This window comes from Varanus komodoensis, unplaced genomic scaffold (genome assembly GCF_004798865.1).
Source record: "Varanus komodoensis strain SLA01 unplaced genomic scaffold, ASM479886v1 scaffold23, whole genome shotgun sequence".
NCBI classification, from domain to species: Eukaryota; Metazoa; Chordata; class Lepidosauria; order Squamata; family Varanidae; genus Varanus; species Varanus komodoensis.
Window position 1 is genome coordinate 1,222,629 of NW_025335627.1, and position 26,385 is coordinate 1,249,013.

The following is a 26,385-nucleotide window of genomic DNA, read 5'->3' on the forward strand; positions in this document are numbered from 1 at the left end:
CTTTGCTGAGAGTCCAGGTCTGTTTGTTGAGTCTGAACCATTTCCAGATAGCTCTTTCTAAGTTGTTGAGACTACAGGCACATAGTAGAGTCAGATTCATGACCCAGCTTCCTGGTGACTTTAGAAACCACTTTAGGTCATCACTGTAGCAGAGGTGACATCTGCCCACAAAAATAATGGAGAAATCCAAGATTTTAGTGTAGCAGTGATCAGACAGTAGTTGTGTGTTCAAACAAAAGATAATAGCAAAGAGTTTATGACCTTTTGTGTGAAAAATGTGATTTTATTTAATTTCTAGATTAAACCTTCATTTAAAATTAAAATGTATGCTTGAAGCCAATGAAGCACAAAGCAAATACATGCATATATCCTTGAAAGGAAGTGCTATTGGGTGGGTTTACACATCATAGCAACCCTAGAAGAAACAATTCTGGTTTGTTTATTCAAACAACCCATAATGTGCCCAGCAGATAACTTGGCTCACTGTTGTCTTCTCCCCCTTTCCCCGTACTTCTCCAGCTGTGTAATGGGGTACTTATTGGCCATCCCTTCTATGATAAAAAATCTTTGCTGTCAGAAAGCCAGAAGCGTGGCTTCTAGATCGAGAGAGGTATTATTCCCACTCTATATGACTCTGGTGCACCCGCAACTGGAGTATTGTGTTCAGTTCTGGGCTCCACATTACAGTAAGGATATAGTCAGGTTAGAGTCAGTGCACAATGTAGGGACACGAGGATGGTGGCCGGATTGCAGGAAAAGCCGTATGAAGCGAGATTGAGGGAACTGGTTCTTTTCAGCCTGGAAAAGTGGACATTCTGAGGGGATCTGTTGGCGACATACAGGTATGTGAGGGGATGCCACATGGAGGTGGGTAGAGACCTGTTCTCCCCTGCAGAGGAGGGCAGCACGCACTCCAACGGAGCCAAGCTCAGTGAACCAAGGTTCAGTTTGGATGCCAGGAAGGGTATGGAATGGGCTTCTATGGGAGGTGGTTCAAGCCCCATCATTAAGGGTGTTTAAGGATAGGCTGGTGGAGTTGTAAATGGTAGTCATTTCATGAATGGAGCTGGCTGGAGCCAGGGATCAGACTAGATGGCCCAGGAGGCCCCTTCTGACTCGCTCTGTTTCTATTTTTCTGTGTTTCTAAAAAAGTACAAAGTAACAACCTGACATATTAGCAGTCTTTTTTGGTTCCTATTGCACTTTCATTTTCCCAGGATATTGCTCAAACAAGGTTCTACATGTTGGATACCCGCAAATGTGCACAAACTTCATTTGAGTGGCTTTTTAAAAAGTTTAATCAAAAATTTGTGCTCATTTTTGCAGTTAGAAAATAATTTTAAAAATGGTGTCAAACCTGTGAACCCTCCAGCATGCCATTTGCAAGGGCTTTTATTGACTGTTAATGGGTGGAAGTTAATTTAAAAAATGGGTGGTGGAAGTTAATTTTAAAAAAATTGAACAATTCACAAGGGATACCAAGTCAGTAATGATTATTTCACCATCCTGGGCATCAAGGGAATAGTTTTTACTGGCAGTAGCCCATGGATTCATAAAGTCCAGAAGAACCCATGGTTTGTCAGGATTGTTTATTGCCCTCAAACAAACCTCTCTGTAGAAAACAGTTCAGTTCACCAAAAAGCAACCCACTGTATGAACATCCCTACAATGGGATGTTCTGTCATATGAAGCCTGGCATGTGTGTATGGGTGTGTGATTGTGTGTTGGATTAAATGGGCCCATAATTTTGATTGAATATTTTTAGTTAGGATGCAGTCCTGCATGTTGAGACAGAAAAATTCTACAACCCCTAGCATAATGGGAGTCTAAACATGCATGCAATAATACTTTCAATCATCTTGCAGTCTGAATTGTAAAGTACTTGGTAAACTCAATCTGCTATTTAAATATTTAATAGCATTTAGTAGATGTAGCAGCTTAAATAAAACTTTCAGCTTATTCCTACATTTGTTAACAAGCACACTGTGAATCAGCCCAGCCTCACCGTCGATACCAAGTTACCTATGAGTAATTGTATTGAAGAGGGATATAGTTCTTTCCAAGCTATGCATATTTCAAATAGTATGGATTGAAGTAAATGTAATCTGTAAGGAATTGCTTTTGATTTACTTCTCATTCACTGAATTGAATGTTAGCTCATTGCAGTGAACTCATCCTGTAGATGAGCTAAAGTAAAAATACTGTAATTTAAACTGTGGTTTTAAATATGCGTACCAGCTGTCCTCCAGCTAGATGTTTCCTTTCTTCATGGGGCTCAGTGGTCTGGCCTTCTAAGGGACAGACTGAAACCATAGGTTAAAAACTCTCGGTTGTTTAAAAGTAAGTAACTTAGAGGGCTGGGTTTGCAAGCAATGATGACTTGAGGAATAGGACATTCCTGGGTTGTTTTGGAAAGTGTAAATGGATGGGAACCAAATTTGTTTTGCCTGATCATGTAAAAAGGCCACTGTGGTTAAAACCATATTAGTCTAAAACCATATTAATCTAAATCCAATGTTAGCCTAAATCAGTATTTTAGAATATTGTTCTAGTTCAGTGGAAATAATATTGTTCTTTCTTAGTTATGTCTTGAACATATCCAGCATATTTTGCTTCAAAAAATATTATTACTGGAAAGCTCTTTTGCACAGGTTCATTTCATCCCTTGGCCATTTCTAATTCCAGCATCTGAACCCAATCTCAAATTGAGATCCAGATTAAAGCAGAAGGTTGCTGAAAGGCGCAGCAGCCCCTTGTTACGACGAAAAGATGGTCCTGTAGTAACAGCTCTTAAAAAGCGGCCAATAGATGTCACAGGTAGGTTATAGAGCCACCTATTAAGCTATTATTTTCAAATTACAAAATATGTAGATGAATTGTGTAAACTTTGTATTGGAGTAAAATTATTGTAATGATGACTAGTCTTTCTGTATTGCTCTTTTGAGTATCCAATTTAAGCAAATTTGTCAGGACTGTTTCTCCTTAACCTCTCAAATTAGTCCATTTGAAGATTGTGGCTAACATGCAAACTGTGAGGTGCTAATATTTATGGGAATGTGTAGTTTTATCCCAATAGATTATAACAATTTTGGCAGCAGTTGAAAAGTGAATTTCTAAAGGTGTAATTTCACCTGATGCTTGTTTAAATTCTGCAAATAGAAAAGCAGGTGTCTCATACAACAAGTTAGCATGGTATTTTTGTTAACATTTTCTCTTTAAAATCTTAGCACAGTAGAAATACCCACCAGATCTGAGAATATGTTTGTTTAATAGCCTGTATCTTTTGCAGTTATTACAATTAATGGATAGGTTGGATACAGAGTAAGCTTTCAGCATTGTTCTTTTGTTTGGTACTGACATGCAGCAGAGGCTAATGTTGGAAATTGAAAGGGGGAAGTGCATGAAAGGACAAAACCTTTTAACATGTTTTTCTAAAGGCCTCTACCCCACTACTGTTCCTCAAGGTTCCTTGACCCTCCTGAGCAGCTTTTCATTGTGTTGTCAGAGGAAAGAGGAATCCGTGAAAGTCACTCCCTCTTCTCTCCTGCAGAACAGGGATGGTATTCTGCTCATGGGAATTCTAGACTCAGCCCATGGATCTTTCTCATTTTAAATACTGTTTGTACTTAATGTTAAAGATGTTCAGGTATAAAGAGGATTCTTAACACATTATTAGTGACATTCTTCATTTATAATTGTGTAGATGAAGACTGAAGTGTTTTGGAATAGTTCAGCCTTTCTCATTTGGTAACCTTTGACTCCCAGCATTCCAGATTGTTGGCCTTGCTGGCTGGGCCTTCTGGGTGTTGGGGTTCAAAACACTTGGAAGGTACCAGGTTAGGGATGGCTGAAATAGTCACAAAACTTTTTCTTTATTGTTGCTGATATATGGTGTGTGTTTTTTTTAAACAATATTGTTAACAAATGGCTTTGGGTGTGTGTGTGTGGTTTGTTTGTTTTTTTAAAGATTCTGCATGCAATAGTGCTCCGGGATCTGGCCCTAGTTCTCCAAATAATAGTTCCAGTAACATAAGTGCTGAGAATGGAATTACTGGATCAGTTGCGAATATTCAAGCAGAGGTAAGACACACTGCTTTGCATTATTTCAGTGTATTTCGAATTGTATTATACAGTGTGGAGAGCCAAGCTGTATTATAAATGTATGATATTGTACACACACTGCTGGGAGTAAGAAGGATGGTGGTCTAGGGCAATCATTCCCACGGACTGTTGGCTGCATTCCAAACTATTTGGAATCAGAAAGTGAAACGTATTTCAGTGAAATTGGGGAGGATTAGCTAGGTCAAGATTCTGAGATATATCAGGTAGAGGTGAGTATCTCAAGCCCAGGTGCTTTGCCAAGCCAGGCAGTTTATCTATAGTATAAAAGTAAGGTGTGTGGCATATCCATCCGTCTGTCTCTACCATGTTGCAGAGACAGTAAAACCCAGGCATACTGAAGTAGGGACCCTAAGGTTCTATACTGAGGGTTCCATTGTTCTTAAAACACATCAATTTAATTAATTAAAAATGTCCATGCAGTTGAAGTCTACAATTCAATCTGTAAGGGCAGGCTTTTCTAACTGGCACATATCGTTGCAAGACCCTACAGTGGGAAACCAGCAAACAATAGAACAGAGAGGGTTAGAGCTATGTGTCTGCCTCTCTCTGCTGCTCTTGGGCAGCCCCACCAACATTTTAAGTCACTATTTACAGTCAAAATAATTTGAAGCTAGGAGAAATTAGTGGTCTGGGCAAGGGCAGGCTTCTCAGAGAAATGGAGTGAATGGAACCTTCCCTTAAGAGCTATGGGGTTGTGCCTGAATAACACCATCTCTGAGGGTGCTAATGGCCATGGCTTCACTCAGTGTAGACAACATGTCCAACTCTTGACAGGTCTAAGTTTGATTGCATTTTTCAGTGTATCACTTCTAGGACTATCCCCATCTGTGCAAAGTAGGGGCTGTTTGCTATTGTATGCTATTCTACATTATGGAAAGCCAAATATATTACTTCTGATGTGGGTAGATTTTAAGAATATGAATGGAAAATGTTGAGAGAACAAGTGTAACAGTCTATTTCTGTTACAATGGAGCAATAGCATTTACAGTGCAAGTGAAGTATGTGCAGGCACTGAAATTAAAATAATGTTTTTAAAGCATTAAGTATCCAAACTTGTAATATTCAATGTTTTAAGTAGTGAATATAATAATTAAGATGATAATAATAATTACATTGCATTACATTCCTATACCACCCATAGCTGAAACTCTCTGGGTGGCTCACAATTTTTATGTCACCCATCAACCAGATTTCAGCCAGGCCTGACCCTGCCTAACTTCCAAACTAAGGCAGGATCAGGCAGTTCAGGCTATACCGAAGAATGAGCTCAGCTTCCATTTAGTGACAGGGTTTTTTATTACAAAAATCTCCTTGTCACCTCCGTGTAATTTAAATAATCCAAAGCTTTGTTCCAGTTATAGAGCAGAGCTCTTTATCTCTCAGTAGAAATATTTTCTGTTTTCTGTAGAAAAAAACTGTGAACCTAATTCAGTTAAAGTAAATATCAACTTGAGCGCAGAATTAAATGGTATGAAAAGGCAGGTAAAAACTGGCAAGTAATACTGATTAATAGTTAAAAGCTTGCTAATGCTTTCATAAAGTATTATCCTCATGCCAAACGGATTGCAAAGTAGGTGACATCTTAGCCCCCCTAGAAAGAATATTCTATTAAAGGGTGCCACTACTAAGAAGCTCCCCTTCCTAGTCCTCGCTTCAGTAATAATCTTGATGCACAGGCAGATTGATATGGGGGAAGGTGTTTCTTCAGGTATTTTGGTCCCAAGCTAAGCAGGGTAAGAAGTCAATTTATTCCAGGTGCTAGTGCATCGCATGGGAGATAACATGGAGCCTTGCAGTGTTCCATAAAATAACTGACATCAAGCTGCGCTAAAGCCTCCCAAACCTTTCTTTGGGAAATGTGCTAAAAGTAGCAGCCACTGTAACACAGTGCCTCCAGTATGCAGTTCAAGGATCCTGTCTATAGCACTGAGCCTGCTCAGATGTCCTGGAGAATGGGCAGTGTCAGACTTCACCTGTTATGCCTCTCTTCTTGACTTGGGTGGACCTAATTCCATGGTACAATCTATGGAAGTATTCAGAGCCCCACCTCATCATGTTTTATTGTATTAGTTGGAGGGGGGGGGGTCACTTTGGTTTATCGAGGCTCTATTTCCCTCACGGGGCTTCCAGTACCCTCGAGGCCAAGTCTAGAGTGCCTCTACTTGGTGTTGGGCGACCGAGACAGATTGGGGATTCTGCTGGTGTACCGTGCACCCTTCTGCCCAACAGACTCCCTGCCTGAGCTGAGGGAGATCGTCTCGGATTTGGTGTTGAAGACTCCCAGGATGCTGGTCCTGGGGGACTTCAATCTCCATGCCAAGATGGTTCTGACCGGGGCGGCTCAGGACTTCATGGCAGCTATGGGGCTGTCTCAACACATTATTGGCCCAACCCATGAACATGGACACACTCTGGACCTGGTTTTCTCAACGGGGCAGGAAGAGGGTGATCTGAGGGTGAGGAACTTGTGTCTGACTCCCCTGTCATGGTCAGATCACTTCCTCGTGAGGTTTGAGCTCGAGAGTGACCTTTCCCTCTGTAAGGGTGCGGACCCGATTGTGCTGGTCTGCCCCTGGAGCCGGATGGATCTGGATGGAGTCGTGAAGGCCCTGGAGGATTTTCTGGTTGATAAGGCTGGTGCTCCTGTCGAAGCTCTGGTCGAACTATGGAATGGGGAAATGATCAGGGCTATTGACACGATCGCTCCTAAGCGTCCTCTCCTACCTGACAGAGCCCATTGTTATACACTGGAATTACGAGCGATGAAGTGGGTTGGGAGACGTCTAGAGCATAGGTGGAGGAAATCACTGAATGAATCCTACCGAACACACTTGAGAGCCCATTATTGGGCCTATGCTGTGGCGGTGAGGGCGGCGAAGAAGAAATTCTTCTCCGCTTCCATTGCCTCCTCACAATGCCGTCCGGTGGAGCTCTTTCAGGTCGTACAGGGGTTGGTACATCGGGGCCCAAAGAAAGATCTCGTGCCACCCTCGAAGGCCCGCTGTGACAACTTCGCCAAACATTTCTGGGAGAAAATAGCTCAGATTCGTCACGAGCTGGACACCACTAGTGAATCAGATCCTACTGGGGAGGTGCCAGTGCTACCGTCTGGTCCACAATTGATGGATGAGTTTCAGTTGTTGCGGCCTGATGATGTGGACAAGGTGCTTGGACAGGTACATCCCACCACCTTCTTACTGGACCCTTGCCCATCTTGGCTACTCAAGACAGCCAAGCACGGGATTGGGACCTGGATCCTGGAGGTCGACAATGCCTCTCTGAGGGATGGCCGGGTACCTGCCCCTTTAAAGGAGGTGGTAGTCCGGCCAGTCCTAAAGAAGGCATCATTGGATCCAGAGGTGGCCTCCAATTATAGACCGGTGGCCAACATCCCGTTCTTGGGCAAGGTGTTAGAGCGGGTGGTGGTGGGACAAATCCAGGCACTCTTGGATGAAACTGATTATCTGGACCCATTTCAGTCCGGCTTCAGACCCGGGTATGTTACTGAATCTGCCTTGGTTGCCCTGCATGATGACCTGTGCAGGGAGAGGGACGGGGAGTGCGTCCCTGTTGGTTCTCCTGGACCTCTCAGCAGCTTTCGATACCATTGACCATGGTATCCTTCTGGATAGGCTTGCGGGATTGCGGGGTCGGAGGCACTGCTTTGCAGTGGTTCTGCTCCTATCTCAATGGCCGATTCCAGAAGGTGGTGCTGGGGGACTATGGCTCTGCGCCATGGCAGCTATGCCATGGAGTTCTGCAGGGGTCCATTTTGTCCCCCTTGCTATTCAACAACTACATGAAACCGCTGGGAGAGGTCATTAGGAGGTGTGGGCTGCGGAATCATCAGTACGCTGATGATACCCAGCTCTACCTCTCGTTCTCAACTAATCCGGGTGAGACGGTGGCTGGACTGAACCGGTGCCTGGCTGAGGTAATGGACTGGATGAGGGCCAATAAACTGAAGCTCAATCCAGACAAGACGGAGGTCCTGTTGGTAGGGTACCTGGACCTTGTCCTGAACGGGGTTGCACTCCCTCTTAGGGACAGGGTCCTCAGCTTGGGAGTGCTGCTCAACCCAGAGCTGACATTAGAAGCTCAAGTAACAGTGGTGGCGAGGAGCACCTTCCTTCAGCTTCGGCTGATCCATCAGCTGCGTCCCTACCTGGAGAACGACTGCCTGGCGACTGTGACACATGCATTGGTAACTTCTCGATTAGATTTCTGTGACGCGCTCTACGTAGGGCTGCCCTTGAAGACAGTCCGGATACTTCAATTGGTGCAAATTAGAGCTGCCAGGTTGCTGATGGGGACTGGGCGTTGTTCTCATATAATCCCAGTTCTCCGTCAGCTTCACTGGCTCCCCATTGAAGTCCGGGCCCAATTCAAGGTGTTGGTTATCTCCTATAAAGCCCTCAACAGCTTGGGACCTGGTTATCTAAAGGAGCGCTTGCATCCATATATGCCCTCCCGCCCCCTGAGATCGGTAGGGGAGGCCCTTCTCCGGGAGCCCTCTGTGAAGGATATTAGGAGGGTGAATACCCGGAGGAGGGCCTTCTCTGCGGTGGTGCCCCACCTATGGAATGCACTCCCCAGAGAGGTCCGCCTGGTGCTGTTGTTATTTGTTTTTTGGCGCCAGGTGAAGACCTTTTTATTCAAATGATATTTTAATTGTTAATCAGTTGTTTTATTTGTGGTTTTAAATTATGGCCGAGAAACTCCAAATTTTTAATGTTATTCTATTCTTTGTTTGTTTATTTTCTTTGTAAGCCGCCCCGAGGCTTCGGCGATGGGTGCGGCATAAAAATGTTATAAATAAATAAATAAATAAATAAATAAATAAATAAATAAATAAATAAATAGTTTCAGTTATTGTGGATGTGGTGAAGTCGCTGAGGACGGGGTGGAGGTGGAGTGGGGTGGGGATCCTGTAACAGGCATCCTGGAAAACTGATGATTGTATTGCCTGGATATCACATGGATTTTGGCTGCTCAACTCCAGGCCCTTCTGTCCCTGGCAGTATAGTCTTCTTCAGTGCATCTTGCCTTTTCGTGATGTGCCCAAACTACAAGAGCTTCAGTTTCATAATTTTTGCTTTCAAGAAAAATTTTGGCTTGAAAGATCTAGTTCTTCTTCTACATTAATAATAAAAAAATTAAAATGTGGGTGCCTGTTGCACCATTCTTTTATTTTTAGCAGTAATGGAATTACCTTCTATCTTTCCCAGTTATGTTCTGTCAACCTAATGCTAACTTTCAAGACTGTTGTGATTACAAATTGGATGGGAAGATCCCCTCTCCCTGCTTTTTTTTACAGGGCCGTTCATTCCTCCTCTCCCCAGAACATCAAAGGATTCCTGGTAATATTTTGGGTACCAAAATAATAATGGGGATGGGGAGATACCTTACCATTTCAAGGAGGCAGGCAAAGTTGTTGTTGTTGTTTTCCACCAGCTACCATACAAGCATTTTCCCTCTTAAAGTGGTGACTGAGCAGTCTGGCAGTGTTCAATCTTTATTTTAAATGAAATTCTCCATAGGGAATATTAAGTCATGGTAGCATCATTCCCTAGGGTATTCTTACAGGGGAGGATAGATGGTTTCCCCTGTGACCACTATTGTAAGGTCCATGATTATCAGTGAGAAGAGTAAATGCATGACTTTCCTCACATAATGTATGATGTTAAACTGAAGCCAATGTCTAGAAGGGCAGCATCCTAGACATTGGGAATGTTGCTGTGACATGATACGATAGTATTCCTACTGGACATATGATTCAAAATAAAGATGAAACACTGCCATGCTGCTTCACCATTTGAAAGGGCAGCAGTCTTTTTATTGCAGGACAAAATAGGAACAATTCCAAATCCCCCTCCCTCAAATCCCCCCCCCCCAAATTTTAGGACTTGTTTTTGCCATCACCTGTAAAAGCTGTGAAAGGACCTGGAACCATTTCTACTAATTGAATGCTACATTTGAGGTGTCTTCTGTCTTTCCTAATAAAAAAGCCCTGAAGCAGCATTTTTGGTTCTCTTTCAGTCCAACCTGGCTCATAGACTTGTGAATCGTGAAGGCTCAGTAACACAGCTTCCTTTGTACACTTCTCCCTCCTTGCCTAATATAACATTAGGACTGCCTGCAACTGCCCCAACCAGTGTAAGTGCTGTTTAATGTAAAGTTTAAGGGATTGGTGGTTACATTAACTGCATTCAGAGGCCCAATGCATTACCAGTTATATGCTTGCAGGGGGGCTCAGGACAGCAGGATGCTGAAAGACTTGCCATTCCATCATTACAACAACGAATCTCCATATTTCCTGGCACCCACCTCACTCCTTATTTGAGCAGTACCACAGTGGACAGGGATGGTGGAACCACACACAACCCTCTTCTTCAACATATGGTCTTACTGGAACAACCAACTGCACAAAATCCCTTAGTCCCAGGTGAGAGAAACTAGAGCTATATTGAAAAAGCTTGTGTGTTTTCCTCAGAATCAACACTGAAAAAGGCCAAATTCAGATGTGCAGATCTCAGTGTGCTCCATCCTAAACCCTGCCCTTCCCCTTTTTGTGTCTGAGGTCTGTTTCTAATCCTGTTTTGTTCCAGTCCTGGTTCAGACATACAAGAAAACTTAAATGTCAGCACATTGCAAAATGTGGAGGGAAGGAGCAAGGTGATGATGGAGTGCACAGTCACAAGATCTATGCATTTATTAATAAGTTGAGATAAGTTTGTGTAAACTAGGCTTGAGTGTGATATACCAAAGGAATGCAGATGATGAATACCCAAATTGAGAGAATTTATTATCATAGTGACTGAAATGGCAGACTGATGAAGCTTGGATGACCAAGAGCACCGTTGTGTATTTAACAACAAGGTGTGACGCCCACAGACACCAATTCTGTATACAGTCCCCATTTAGTGTTGTTCTAACATCTGGACCCAGCCAGCATGAATTATGTGAGGATTAAACAATCTTAAAATAGACTATGGGTTATATTGAGGGTCTTTCTGTTATTGCTTTAGGGTGCATAATTTTATAAACAACTTTCTTATCCCACCTTGCTAATGCAAAATGCTGAGCTCTCACTTTGGAATCAAGTGCCCACACTGTACAGAAGATAGAGAATAAAGGGAGACTCTGTTGATCTGATTGTGATGAGTAAGCCTGCATTTCATACAGGACTTCCCTCACCTTTCACTTACGATGCCTACTTGCTAATCGTGACTCTTAACCAGGCACCAAAAGGTGCCTTCTTCTATATCTATTGTTTGTCACAGGAACTCTTTCTTTCCACATTTTTAACTTACTGTAATTTTATTTTAAAAAGTTTTCAGCGGCACAAAATGACATGGTGGCTGGCTTAACACACATCATTGTTACTGTGAGAGTTACTTAAAAGTTGTCTTCTCCCTTCCTCTTGTCTTCCTCTTTCTTCTCCACTGTTTTCCTCCATATTATATTCAGACTGGTATCTTTCAGGGCTTTCACTCCCCCTCCATGCGCAGTCCCTGGTGGGTACGGATCGACTCTCTCCCTCAATACATAAACTGCGGCAACACCGCCCTCTGGGGCGCACACAATCTGCTCCTCTTCCCCAGAATGCACAGGCCCTCCAGCAATTAGTGATCCAACAACAGCATCAGCAGTTCCTGGAAAAACACAAACAGCAATTTCAGCAGCAGCAGCTGCACATTAACAAGGTAGGTATGCCAGTGCTGGTTCTTGCTCATACATTTTTAATGCACCCATTTAAAATTGTCTTTGCTGTAATATGCACAGCTTATAATTATGTAATGCCAATTTGTCTTCATCCTTGGATTGCTTACTGTGAGGATGTTCTTAGAGAACACAGGGGAAAATGATATATTTGAAGACTGTTCAAAATGTTGCCTCCTAAAGCTGTAGCTAGTAACAAGAGATTCCATTGAAAATCAGCAATTTGAGTGAGGGATGTCTGCTTACTTAATTCAGACACCAGAATACCGTTCTGTGTGAGGAGAATAGTTCTGAATAGTGGACTGGCACCTGGGAATCTTGAGTCCTGTTCACAGCTGAAAGCCTGGCAAGCTCGTTCTAAAGTAGTTTGCTGCTCATTTTCTCTGCCTCTCCTTTTCAAAACATTCTGAATATTATTAATACTGATGAAGTATGTAAGAAGTGGAAGAATTATTTTAAGTTTTTAATGTCTGATAATTGGTGAACCTTTAGATAGGGCAGTGTAATTAGTCTTATTTCTAAATCTGTCTGTGATATGCTTCATTTGTAGTATAGACAAAAGTAGTATGTTTACCAAAGAAAGGACAGAACAGTTTTCTCTGTGACCACAGTTAGTGAGAATAGTATATGCCTGACCTCATATGTATGATGGAGATGGTGTGTGTGTGTGTGCGTGCGCGTGCGTGTGCACTCTTGCCTCTTATTTAACCATTCAAAACATCTATAAATGTGATTCAGTACAATCCTTAGAAATATAGACAATACTTGTCTTAAAGCAGGGTTGGGTGACTTGTAACCCTCCAGATGTTTTTGCCTGTAACTCCTAATGGTGCTAGCCAATAGTAAGGGGTGTTGGGAGTTGTAGGCCAAAACATCTAAAGGATTCCAAGTTGCCCACTCAGTTAACCAGCTTAAAGGATAGCTGGCTTTTATTTATCAGAAAAGCCTTTATCAAAAGGCTCTTATTGAAGGGACAGGAATTGTAAGTGTTTCTGTTTATCAAACTGTGCCAGTCCTCCTTACCATGTTCCCCACTCTTTGTCTCCACCCCCCACAAATTGCTGTAGGCTTCTTACAGTTAGAGAGGACTCCAGTAACCAATCTTGATTTTAAAATGCAGTGGTTTCAGTTTATTGTGGATAGATGAATAGTTTTTCAATTAAGAAACAAACACCACCACCACAAGTTATATTAGCCTAAAGCTTTGGCTAATATAAGATTTTTTCCCAGTGAGAAAATGAGAGACAATTGGGTTTGCAGGTGGGGGGAGAACTTTGTTTATAAAACACAGTGAAGACAAGATGATTACACAAGCCGTTGACGTCATTTTTGTACTTCTGGAAACATGCCATTGCTATGCATGTGCCAGACCTGGAATTCATTCAGACTAGCATACTGATGTAGGTTAGAACTGTTATTTGCATGGAGATCTCACTTACTGCTTGCCAAACATACTTCATGGAGTAAAGCTTAAAATCAGGGTTATTAGAAGCAATTGGTGATGTAATCACTTTGAAGGTAAATATATTGCAATTCATTTGTATCAGTTTTAAGGTTTCTCACTGGCAATATTGCAATAAAATATGTAATAAAAGACACCTTCCTGAATCAGTTTTGTGCATGATATTTAGTATTTCCAGACAGACTGTCTCTTTCTTTTGGTAGCTTAAAAATGGAACTTAGGCTGTGTTAGACTGCACCAATTTGAAACTGGAAAACATTAAAAATTGAATAATGTAGTAAAGGTCTCACAAGATAGGGAAGGGTTAATGAAAGAACTACTTGCTTCAGGAGATACTTTAGGCACCAGCCAGAAGGGAATAACTGATGTACCCAGGTATTGCAAGGATGTGTTCAAGCCAAGGATATCTGGCTGGTGTTATTGTCCTCACCTTTGAAGGTGTAAATTGCTGGCAGCTGATGGGGCAGGGGAGAAAGATGCCTCATCGGATAGGCTGTCAGGCGTCACTGCATCACCTAGGAAACGGGGTAAAAATTCAAAAGTTGGGGGAGCTCTTTGTTTCCTGCTGGATTCTAACATTGATGGAGGAGGCTTTCCCTGACTAGCTGCTGTGACCATTGCAAGGACAACCTATTATTTATCTTCTGTTGGGTTGTCACTTAGCCAAGAGCAGATTAAGCCATCCTGTGTTGCCCATTGGTTGTTCTAGCATTGTGGTCACTCATGGTGGCTTGTCATGTCCTCCAAACCTGGACAACACAGCCCGTCATTGGTGAGAACTTACAGTCAATCAGCCCCTTTGCAAGAGTGACATAAAACACTTGCAACTCTGTACAAGTGGCTACTGGTTAACAGACTTTGCCAGCCATCCCCAAAGTGCCTAATCAGCAATTATGGCTGACTGGCAGAAACTGCTACTGCATCCCAGCACGAGCACTAGCAGATTTCAGCTGGTGAATATGCCTTGTCCCATTTTTTTCCAGATTGCAAAAACCAGCTGGAAAACTTGCAGTTACAATCACCTTTAAAGTGTCCTGCAGCACAGTACCTTGGAGGGACTTTGTGTGTTTGCCCAGTATTTTTACATTTATCTCTGCAAATGAGTGCACACTTTACTTTTTCTTTTTAGAAATTGTTCCCGTTGCTTGTTCCCTGCAGCACAACAGAGGCAAGCTCCAGATTCTGCAGAGGCAATGTGTACAGGGACATGCAGTGTTCTCTTGTAGCAAGCACCCCTTCCACATTGTCTCATCCAAAATTGGAAATCCCTTCATCAGTGCCTTTCTTTCAATGGCAGGCTTGCAGAGGTTTAGCTGCCCATTGAAACCAAAGATTCAAGGGATCATTTGCAGAGACAGGGCTGTTTGGTTTTTTTTTTTTTTTTTTTTTTTTTTTTTGCAAACAGCACTCACATCCCAACAAGAGCATCCTCTTTTTCAGTTCCTCCCCCACCCTTACTTCATGGGGGAGTAACTTTCCGCCTCTTTACAACCTTTTGTGGACTTGGGGAAGGGTCAAACTATTTCTCACTGCTACCTTAAACAAAATTGAATTCCACAGTTCAGCTTCTTTTCCCTATAGAGACATTTGCTAAGATATTTAGTTCATTAGTTATTTGGTTATTCTTTAATATTTTGGGCTGCCTTTTCCATTTTCCCAGAATCCAGACATGTTACATGTCATCTAGCTGCCTGTAAGTAGTGTTCTGGATCCACAGAACAGCATTCTGTTTCCACATGTGGGCTGGGACTAGCTGTATTGTGTTTAGTGTGCTGGGATTGGTGGCAATTCCTTACAATTTTACAGAATCTTTGAAGCCATGAGAAAAATACAAATAAAATGGAAATTTGGCATGTAATTGAAGATATGCAATGAAGGGTGTGCGGGGGAGGTTAGATCTTTCACAGATCAAGTCTAACCTAGTTAATCTAGTGTACCTTCTCCAACCTGCTCCCCATCAGATATTTTGGACTTCAGCTGCCATCAGCCTCAGACATCATGGCCAGTGGTGGGGAATGTTGGGAACCATAGACCACAGCCTTTGGAGGACACTAGTTGACAGAAGTATTTTGAGACATTTTGCATCTTGAGCCTTTCTGTAAATGTCTCCTTATTACATACTTTATTGGATATTTTCCTGTAAATCACTGTTCTTTGTGGTCTCAGTGCATCACACTTACAGGCTTTGCACCTGTGCAGAGCCTAATTTTCAGGAAACTTCTATAGCTAAGCACTCATTTTGGAAATGGAAAGCCCCTCCTGTCCTACAGGAAGAATGGGGAGGGGCTTCCACCTATCCCCTCAGTTCCTTTTCAGCTGCAATCATGCCTAGACTATGGAGCAGCTGTCACATAAAGACAAAAAGAACTGTTACAGTAACCAGTGCAAAGAAATAGAAGACAGCAGCAGCAGAGCAAAAACAAGAGGCCTCTTCTAGAGTATCCAAGAAATCAAAGGGCAATTCAAACGTAGATTAGGAATGATAAAAGACAAACAATGGAACATACTATATCTGGCCAAGAGAAAATAAAGAGATGAATGAAAGAATATACAGAAGAAACACAAGCTACAGAAAATGAAGCAGTCCAAATACTAACATAAATATGCCAGCAAATATGAAAAACTGAACAATGGCTTGCACGCTGGAAATGTTCAATATACATTCCAGTCCTGAAGAAGAGGGGGAGGTCTCTCTACAAAAACTCAACACGCACAACCCCAAAAGAAAGATCTCCCAAACCTGATACCAGTCAGCACTGCTTACTTGTCAGGATTTATGGTGATCTGTAAACACTCCCCACTCCTCATATTTTTTCATCAAAGACAACATTTCCCAAGATGGGGCAGGGAAAATCAGTGCTACCCCTTGTAGGTACACAGTGAAAGTTTTTATTTTTAAAAGATATACCCCAAATGAAATGCAGTACGCTTCTTGCATCTATTTCCTAAAAATACACCCCAATTTACTCCCTCCCCCTTCTCTCTGATCAACATGAAGAATGCAAATGAAAATGAATATAAATATTCCTGGAGGCCCCCCACACCCCCTCCTCATAATGACAGTTCTCCACCATGCACCACATTTTAATGGAGGGAGCTGAGATGCATGTATACCAATACTAGAAGCATGGGAAACAAGCGGGAAGAACTTGAGCCTCTCGTGGGAATAGGAGGGGATGACCTGGTGGGGATCACGGAAACTTAGTGAGATGAAAGGCAAGGCTGGAATGTAAACATAGAGGGGTATCACCTGTTTAGAGAGGGCAGGAAGGGAAATGGGAGGTGGCATAGCTTTATATGTCAGGGAAGGGATAGGATGCAATGAGATAGAATGCATAGATAGGGATCTGGCAGAGGCGGTCTGGGTGAAAATAAGGGGTTTTGACGGGAAGGGAGCTGACACTTGCAGTATGTTATCACCCTCCAGATCAAGTTGAGACCCTGGATGATGTCTTGATAGACCATATTTGAAAGATACCTCGGGAGAGGGACACAGTAATTATGGGGTTTTTCATGTGGAGGGTTTGGGAGGCAAGGTGGAGTGGAAATATTCTTGACTTGGTCTTGACCAACAGGGAGGAGCAGATAGAATGGGTGCAGATTAGGGGAACTCTGGATGCGAGTATCACTCCATCCTTTCCTTTGAGATCAGGGGAATGGGAACGAGCAGCAGGTTGACTACTAGAAGCTGGGACTTCAGGAGGGCCAACTTCATGAAGGATAAGGGTAGTAGAAGGGACATGGGGAATTACAGACAGGTTAGCTTTACGTCCGTTGTAGGAAAAACAATGGAAAGGCTCATAATAGCGAGAGATCTGGTGATGCAAGATAGGGAAGGGAGACTGGTAGCCACACAACATGGCTTCTGCAAAAACAGGTCCTGCCAGACAAACCTTGTGGAATTCTATGACAAGGTTTCAAGGTGGCTAGATGGAGGAGTTGCAGTTGATGTGGTTTGCCAGGATTTCAGTAAGGCCTTTGACAAAGTGCCCCATGATATCCTGGTGGAGAAACTGAGGGGTTTTGGGATAGACCAATGCACTGTCCAATGGATTAGGGCATGGTTGACTGACCAAAAGCGGAGGATAACCATTAGTGAGGAATCATCAGGATGGTGGCCAGTGACAAATGGGGTCCTCCAGGGCTTTGTCCTGGGACCGATCCTGTTCAATCTTTTCATCAGTGACCTGGAAGAGGGGGTGACCAATCAGCTGATCAGATTCGCAGATGATACTAAAACGGGAGCAGTGGTGACAACTGAGGAGCAGATGCTCAAGATCCAGAAGGATCTGGACAGACTGTGGAAGTGGGCAGGAGACAACAGGATGGCGTTCAGTGTGGATAAGTGCAGGGTCTTGCCCTTGGGGCACAGGAATGGGTGTCATAAGTTTAGGGACAAGTGGTTGGAGAGCAGCACTTATGAAAGGGATCTCAGGGTGCTGGTTGATTGCAGGCTAAGCATGAGTCAGCAGTGTGATGTGGAGGTCAAGAGGGTGAACTTCACCCTTGGTTGCATTGCCAGAAGCGTGGCTTCTAGATTGAGAGAGGTATTACTACCACTCTAGACAACTCTGGTGCGCACACACCTGAGTATTGTGTTCAGTTCTGGGCCCCTCATTACTGGAAGGATATAGCAAGGTTGGAATCAGTGCAGCATAGGGCCACATGGTTGGTGGCTGGATTGCATGGGAAGCCATATGAAGTGAGACTGAGGGAACTGGGTCTTTTCAGCCTGGAGAAGAGGAGACTCCGAGGGGATCTCTTGGTGCCATACAGGTATGTGAGGGGGTGTCATACGGAGGTGAGTAGAAATCTGTTCTCCCCTGCAGAGGAATGCAGGACGCACTCCAACAGAGCCAAGCTCAGTGAACCAAGGTTCAATTTGGATGCCAGGAAGTACTTCCTGATATTTAGGACCCCAAGGATATGGCATGGGCTTCCACGGGAGGTGGTTGAAGCCCCATCGGTGAAATTGATGTTTGGAGTAGAGTGGACTGCACTTTCTTTTTTTTTAAATGAGGACTCAGTTAAATTGGCCATGTGTTGGAGATGCACTGCAGCTTATGTTTCCTTTATTCATTTGTTTTTGCAATGCCCAATGGCTGTTTCCTTTTGGGAGGAGGTAATAATTTGAATAAATCATATGATGAAAAGTTATTTTATACTTAATGATCCACATGCCCTTTTGAGTTACCTACTCATTTCTTGTAATTTATTGCAAGATCAGCACGAATGAACTTTCTACACCTTTTTGACAGCTGAAAGTCTACTACTACAATATTGGAAATATAAGATGCCACCTGAAATAGCATGGTGCATTGAAGACTTAAGGAAATTCTCATTATTGAATAGGTGGTCTTTAGGTATAATGTGTAAATGGATAAATATATGACTACAATTTCTGAAGTTTATTCGCAATTATAACGTGTTGAATGTTATGGATTTCTTTAAATTTTATGTTGGAAAACTGTAATATCTTTTTCCCTTTCTCATTGTGTTGTTAAGTAATGCACAATAAAAATGAGAAAAAAGAAAAAGAAAAAAGCAAACCAACATGCTACACTCTTGGTTTAACCTACACCCTTGGTTTAATCCAATTCATATGTATGTTTTGAGGATTTAAAATTTGTTAACATAATTCAAGCGAGTACAAGGCTTAATTGATCAGAAAATGAATTGTAGTTTTATTACATTCTTCACTATTGCCAGTCATCTTTGACAAGAGTTTTGCGACTGTCACACTTAAAACAGTACATTTGGGGAATATTTCCAGATGATACCAAAATCAAATGAGTCTTCCCGCCAGCATGAAAGCCATCCTGAAGAGACTGAAGAAGAATTACGAGAACACCAGGCATTTTTAGAGGACCCATATATTGACAGGATATCAAATCAAAAGGAAGTTCCAGGGTTGACAAGTATGGTCCAGGTGAAGCAAGAACCTCTTGAAAGTGATGAAGATGGAGAGTTGCAACAAGAACTAGAACCAGGGCAGAGGCAAGCTGAGCAGGAGCTACTATTCAGACAGGTAAAGCAGAATGCAAAACAGGTACAGATCATCATGAATATTTTCTAGAGCCAGGAATGTTTGTTATTTGTTCTGAACTTTGTATAAGGAGACATATCTGTGTTGTTTGCACAACTGTTGTATGGAGGCAAGAATGCTAATCATATACTTGATACCACCCATTGTTCCTTACCTATTCCTTACAACAGCACACAGAAGTTGTTGAACTAGCTGGGGTGCAGTTTTCATGGTAAGATTGGCACTAGTAGCTCATAAGAGAGGTACTTGCTTTGTCTCACTTAACTGCTTCCACTGTAGAAGAAGAACATTAAGCCTTTCAGGTCTTTCATTTCCTGTCCCTGTACTTTCTTATGTCTGAAATAGAAGGATGGTCTTCTTTTCCTGAAGGATGGTGTGCAATCTGGTCTTGCATGGAGAGGTGGAACATTTTGGTTTTGAGTGAGAAATGATGCACATCTTTCCATTGTGTATGAATCACATCCATGAACCCTCATAGCTGGTATTTATTGAGGCAGTGTGTCAGCTCCTGAAGAACACTTGAGCTGGATTCTCCTTTTTTCGAAAGGACTTTGTGTTTGATTCATTTTTAAAGATGTATGGATTATCAATAATTTCATGTACATTGAGATAAATCTTTGCCAAGCTATAAATGATTCTTGTGCATAATTGAGTTGTATTTTGAATCTTCTCAGCATCAATAATGGTGTCACAGGAAAACCTCTAATTTAAATTCAAATGTTTGTTTGCTTAGTAGAACAGTCTGAAACTATAGCAGATCCACAATTATCTTGAACCTATGAATCCATTTTAATTTTAAAAACCATTTTAATTTTGAAAATCTGCTAATTTTTCTATGTTCTGTGCATCCATTCATGTACATAGCTTTTCTATTACTCCTTTATCCCAGTCTCTCTTTACAATGTTTCTCCTTTCCTTCTTCATTGTGGTCTCCATGCATCACACATTATGGGTGCTGCGCCTGCACCGTGCCTGTTGCTGGGAAGATTTACTAGCCTTTATGGTTTTTGGCAGGAACTCTGTGCCCTCCCCCCTGCAGTATAAATGGTCAGAGTGCTCGCCCCTTCCCCAGTCTGCTTGCAACCATTGTTTGCCGTGCCTCCAGCTTTTTTTTCTTCGCCATATCTCCTCCTCTTTTCAATCGTACTCTTCCAAATCTTTACAATTTTTCTCTTCCTCTACTTTATAGCCCCCAACTCATGTTCACCCTTTCCAAACCCCTACCTTTATTTCTTGTTCTATCCCCACTTCCCCTTACCCCTTCCCAACCCCCCAATTTTTTTTTAAAACCTTCTATCATCCTCTTCCCAAACTACCTCTGCCGTCTTCTCTCTTCTTTCTCTCAATGGCACAGCGGGTGGCCTTCCGTAATTGCTCAAAGTGTGGAGCCAAAATGTCTCCCACTGATCCTCATGATCTGTGCCTTCTCTGCCTTGAAGAAGGGCACAGAACCGATAAGTGCAGCCACTGCCAGTCATTCACCAGGTAGGCTCACAAGAACTGTGAGAATAGGTTGCACAAAATGCTATGGGACCAAGCTCTGGTCGCTATGAAGCAGGTCTCGGCTGAGGCCAGCTCTTCCACACCTTCGGGTCCGTCAAAAGCCCTCCCTCCTCGCTCATCCAAAGGGGATCTCACCAGCAAGGGTGGGAAAGCGCTCCTCACATTCTCCTCCTTGAAAACAGTAGGAGAAGAGGAAACATGTAAGGTCCGAGGGATCGTCAAAACCAAAGCAAAGAAGGACAAACCCGACAAATCTGAGTGCAGGCACAAAAAACATGACGAAGTGTCCCACTCTGACCCAATTGCTGCTTTGATCTCGGTCCCAATCTTAGTTCCAGTTGAACCATCAATCCACCAATCCGTCATGCAGATGACTCCACCAGTGTCACCACTATGGATTACCATCTCGGCACCTTCAAGTCCCGAGCATTCCGATCCCTTGACCAGAGAATCCATGTTTGATGCCGAGATCCAGGAATCTCCTCCTCAATCACGACCATACCAACCACCTGTGCATCGCCAACTCTAATGCTGATATCTCCGGAGGGTTTTCCGAGGGCACCTCAGTGCCCCTCCTCCCTCTTACCACCCCAGGCTCCCACACTACAACCATTGAGGTACTGGGTCCCTCTACCCTATGGAGAATTTGACCCCGACCACTTTGATTGGCCCTACTCATGGGATTTCTACCCCCCACACGGATACTACCCATGACCACCAATGTGTCCCCATCACTCCACCCCTCACTCTGTACTGAGGGACACTTCATCAAATTCTGATGAGGCTCTCACCCATCCACCAACATCTCCTGACGGGTCCTCATCTAGTTCACCTTATCAATCCGATTTGGATTTGGGGGACTCTCATCAAACCTCCACCTTTCCCAATGCCGCAATCTCCACCCAAGGTCCAGGGTCTCCGGACAACTCCCACGGTTGCTTTTCCAAGCTATTCTCATGGATGACAAAGTCACTGGAGATAGACATTCAACATCACACAGATGCCAATCAAGATAATATCTATGACATTGTGCATAAAGAAGACTCTTCATTCATCACCCTGCCATTTATCACCACCCTCTGACAGGCAATGACTGACACCTGGCAGCTCCCAAATCACCCACATGCCACCTCTAGACGTTTAGAGGTGATGTATAAAGTTTGGGAGCAAAACATTCAGTTCCTGCTTAAACACCCACAGCCGAATTCAGTAGTCATTGAGTCTTCGCAAGGCAGGCAAACCAGGGAACATTCAACTCCGGCTGATAAAGAAGGCAGAAAAATTGACATGATGTCTTACCGGATCTGTGCTGCAATGGGACTTGGTCTACGGATCTCCAGTTACAAGGCCACCATGGCCCGTTACCAATTTTTCCTTTGGCAAAAGATCGAGTCCCTCGCTGCATACCTCCCGAACCAGCAAAGGGAGCTGGCCTGCTTATTCATCAGGGAGGCAATGCAGCTGTCCAGACAACAACTAAACACAGCGAGACATCATGGTGATTGTGACTCCAGGGCTCTCAGTGCCATAGCCCTTCACCATCATGCCAGGATGAGATCCGGAAATCTACCTCAAGAAACTAAACAATGCATCAAGAATATGCCATTTGACAGCTCTGGACTATTCAGTGCGAAGACAGATGACAAACTTGAAAATATCCACAAAACTCAACCAACAGCACAATGCATGGAAAATTCTTTGCAGCAGAGACATAAGTGGCCGTGGACCAGGTCCCAGTACTGATACCAGCCCTACCACCAGCCATACCTCATGGGATGCCAGCAGTATGGCCGAAGACAACAGAGAAGACAAAATGTGCCTCGATACCAGCAACCTAGGCACCAACCAGAGGCTGACAAACGGCAATGCTGATAGGATGCACAAACCTCTCTGCAATCCTTTAACCTACCTTCCCGTCTCCCTTTTGAGGACTGGCTGAAAAGCTGACTCCCCATCTGGGAGTCCCATCTGATAGGTTGGTTCTTACCATTGTAGAACATGGATATAAAATCGTTTTTGAGACTGTGCCACCTTCCAGCCTGATCCGGTATACTGCAGCCTCTCAAGCCCTCCTGGATGAAGTCACTGAGCTGCTTCGTAAGGGAGCGATTCGTAAACTTCATAGCTCGGAAGGACTGCACGGTTTCTACTCCAGGTACTTTATGGTACCAAAACAAGACGGTGGGCTATGCCCCATTCTAGACTTGCATGGGGTCAATAAATATATTTTAAAAAATCAGAGTGACTACACTCCAGAATATACTCCCGTTACTCAGAAAAGAGGATTGGTTCACATCCCTGACCTTTTGGCTTCCATCAATACTGTCTGTTCCCTGCCAGATCGACTTGGACTCTGTATTAATACTGAGAAATTGTCCCTCGTCCCTTCTCAGGTCATCAGTTTCATCGGAGCATGTCTAGACTTTACGCACACGAGCCTTCCTTCCTTGGGACCAAGAGGAAAGACTGCTTTCTTCAATCCAATGTATCACTGTCCAATGGAATGTCTCTGCACACTTGAGCCAGTAAGTGCTTGTTCACATGGCATCCACAGCATCGGTGGTGCTGAATGCAAGGCTGCGAATGAGACCTTTGCAGCTCTGGTTCAATCACAGTTTCCACCCAGACGCGATCGACTGAACTGGCTACTACAACCTCTGCACTCAGTCCTCTAGACCTTGTCCTGGTGGATGACTGATACCAATCTCTCCTGTGGAATTACATGCCATGCACTGGAACCGACCGTGACACTGTACCGACATTTCCCTGACTGGATGGGGTGCCCATTGTCCGTCTCTTCAGACCCAAGGCACCTGGCATGGACACGAAACCACCAGGCACACCAACTACCTGGAATTGCCGGTAGTCTTCAAAGCACTGTGTTCCTTCCAAATCATCCTACCAGACCGCATGGTGCACATAGCGTTGGACAATCTGGTGACCGTGTTCTACATAAACGAACAGGGCCGTATGAAGTCGGTACTGTTGACACACCTCACCCTTTGCATGTGGAACTGGTGCATTGCCCATAGGAATACTCCTCGAGCTGTCTATCTTGCAGGCACCGACAGTGAGGAAGCCAACTCTCTCAGCAGACACATGTCAACAATGCATGAGTGGGAACTAGATCGACAAGTTTTTCAACATCTGTTTCAACTCCAGACATAGACTTGTTTGTGACTTATGATAACTCCATCTGCAGGATATACTGCTCCAGAGTGGGCATCGGCCTGGATTCGGTCAGGGATGCACTCATGATTTTGTGGGAGAACAAATTCTTCCATGTGTTCCACCGATACCGCTAATAGCAAGGCCCATAGCCAAAATCCGACAAGACGATGGCCATGGAATTCTCATCACCCCTTGGTGGTCCCGTCAGTCATGGTTCCCCACTCTTCTCCAACTGTCACACAACAATTTTCTTCACCTACCTCAAGTTCCTCATCTTTTCACTCAGGAATGCATACAACATCCAGACCTACATTCTCTAAATCTCACTGCCTGGCTTGTTCATTGACTGTTCCTCCTGCTTTGATACCGACGGTCTCCTCAGATTCGATGTATTCACCTTCTTTGGGATCAACGCCTGCTTCTTCTACAGCTGTGCCTACAGCATCAGAACTTTCCATACCGATACTGCCTTCAGGATCGACCTTGGTATCCACATCTTCCTTGGACCCAACCAACTTTCATCCTGATATACAGCTTATTCTTCTGTCTGCACTACGACCAACCACACAATGTTCCTATAGTGCGAAATGGAGGTGCTTCACTTCCTTTGCTGCTGCTAACCAATTTCTACCTCAATCTGCTACCATTGAAAACATTCTAAAATTTCTACTCTCGTTACACCATGGAGGTCTTAACCCTTCTTCCACTAAGGTGTATATCACAGCTATCTCGCATCATCGAGGGTGCATTGGAGGTTCATCTGTATTCTTGCATTTCCTTGTGCATCGATGCCTACAAGGACTGCAAAACCTTCAACCACTGACCTGATCAGTAGTCCCGATGTGGAGCCTCTCTGTCGTCCTAAAGGCTCTCACTAAGCCTCAATTTGAGCCACTAGCTACAACGGATCTCTGCCTTCTCACTTGGAAAACAGCATTTTTAGTAGCTATTACTTCATCCAAAAGAGCCAGCAAACTGTGTGCCCTTCGTGTCTTCCATACCTAAACTTCCACAAGGAGAAAGTAGTCCACACCAATCCAGCCTTCCTGCTCAAGGTTGCGACTTCTTTTCATCTTAATCAGGACATTGTTCTACCTGCCTATTTCCCTGCTATGTTGACATCGATCGAGTACTCTCTACATAGCCTGGACATCTGTCGATGTTTAGCCTTCTATTGATCCCGAACTGAGTCATTCAGGAAAACCAAACGGCTTTTTGTCAATTACTCAACACGACAAGGGAGCTAGCTCCCATTAGTACTCAAAGACTTTCGAAATGGATCGTCAAGACAATTGAACTGGCTTATCACCTTTCAAAACTGGATTTACCTGTTACTCCAAAAGGACACTCCATAAGAGCTGTTGCTGCTGCTTCTGCCCTCCGTGCAGGCATCCCCTTGCAAGATATCTGCAAAGCGGCCACATGGTCTACTCTGTGCACTTTCACAAAGCACCACCGCTTAGACGTCAAGGCCAGACAGGATTGCTCCTTTGGCTGTGCCATCCTCTCCACAGTTCTCCAGTGACGACACCGTCCCGCTTCTGGGTGTGGTAAGCTTGTTAATCACCCATAATGTGTAATGCACGGAGACCACGATGAAGAAAGGCAGGTGGCTTACCTGTAACAGTCATTTTCCGAGTGGTCATCCATGCATTCACACAACCCTCCCACTGGCCCCACTTGATGTCGGTGACTGGGTATACTATACCTCTAGATATACTATATGTATGTATGTGTGTATGTATTTTGTTTCTATTTCTTTGTCCCTTGTGTGTTGGATTCAATACCGGCCAACTCCACCTGGGGGTGAATGGATGGTCTTCAGCTGACTGGGGAAAGGGTGGGCACTCTGGCCATTTATACTGTTGTGGGGGGGAAGGCGCGGAGTTCCCACCAAAAACCATTAAAGATAGTAAATCCTCCTGGCAACAGGCACCGCGCAGGCACAGCACCCATAATGTGTGAATACATGGATGACCACTCTAAGAATGATAGTTACAGGTAAGCAACCTGCCTATTTACCATCTCTACCATCTCTGCATGTGATGGTGGAGGTGGCACATCCTAGGTTTCATCCATCAGTTGAAGACTTTTATGTTATGCCATCACATAGAAATTATGCCTACTTCAGAATGTGGTAACCCTTTCTCTTATAACTTAAGAGAAATAGGGTGCTAAAGAGATAGGGTGCTAAAATAGAACTTTTTAGCATAGAAATGTTATAATAATAATAAAAATAATAACAATAATAAAACCCTATCATTCTGGCCAAATTGTGATTTTCAAGTTTAAGAATTACAGCTTTGAAACCTGGCAGAAGGTTATAGGGCATAAAAAATTGAGAGACTTTTTAAGGTAC

General features: G+C 43.5%; 1 protein-coding gene across 14 annotated transcripts in view; it reads left to right on the plus strand.

Moving 5' to 3' along the window:
* The window catches only part of HDAC4 (histone deacetylase 4), a 261,456-nt gene that overhangs the window by 135,374 nt on the left and 99,697 nt on the right, over positions 1–26,385 (plus strand). For 13 of the 14 annotated variants that reach the window (XM_044431666.1, XM_044431678.1, XM_044431663.1 and 10 more), the window contains 6 exons: positions 2,686–2,817; positions 3,968–4,080; positions 10,162–10,278; positions 10,369–10,567; positions 11,593–11,828; positions 19,080–19,334. In XM_044431666.1, the coding sequence (XP_044287601.1) occupies positions 2,686–2,817; positions 3,968–4,080; positions 10,162–10,278; positions 10,369–10,567; positions 11,593–11,828; positions 19,080–19,334 (1,052 nt within the window). The remainder of the gene's footprint in view (positions 1–2,685; positions 2,818–3,967; positions 4,081–10,161; positions 10,279–10,368; positions 10,568–11,592; positions 11,829–19,079; positions 19,335–26,385) is intronic. The other variant, XM_044431665.1, reaches the window with a different exon arrangement.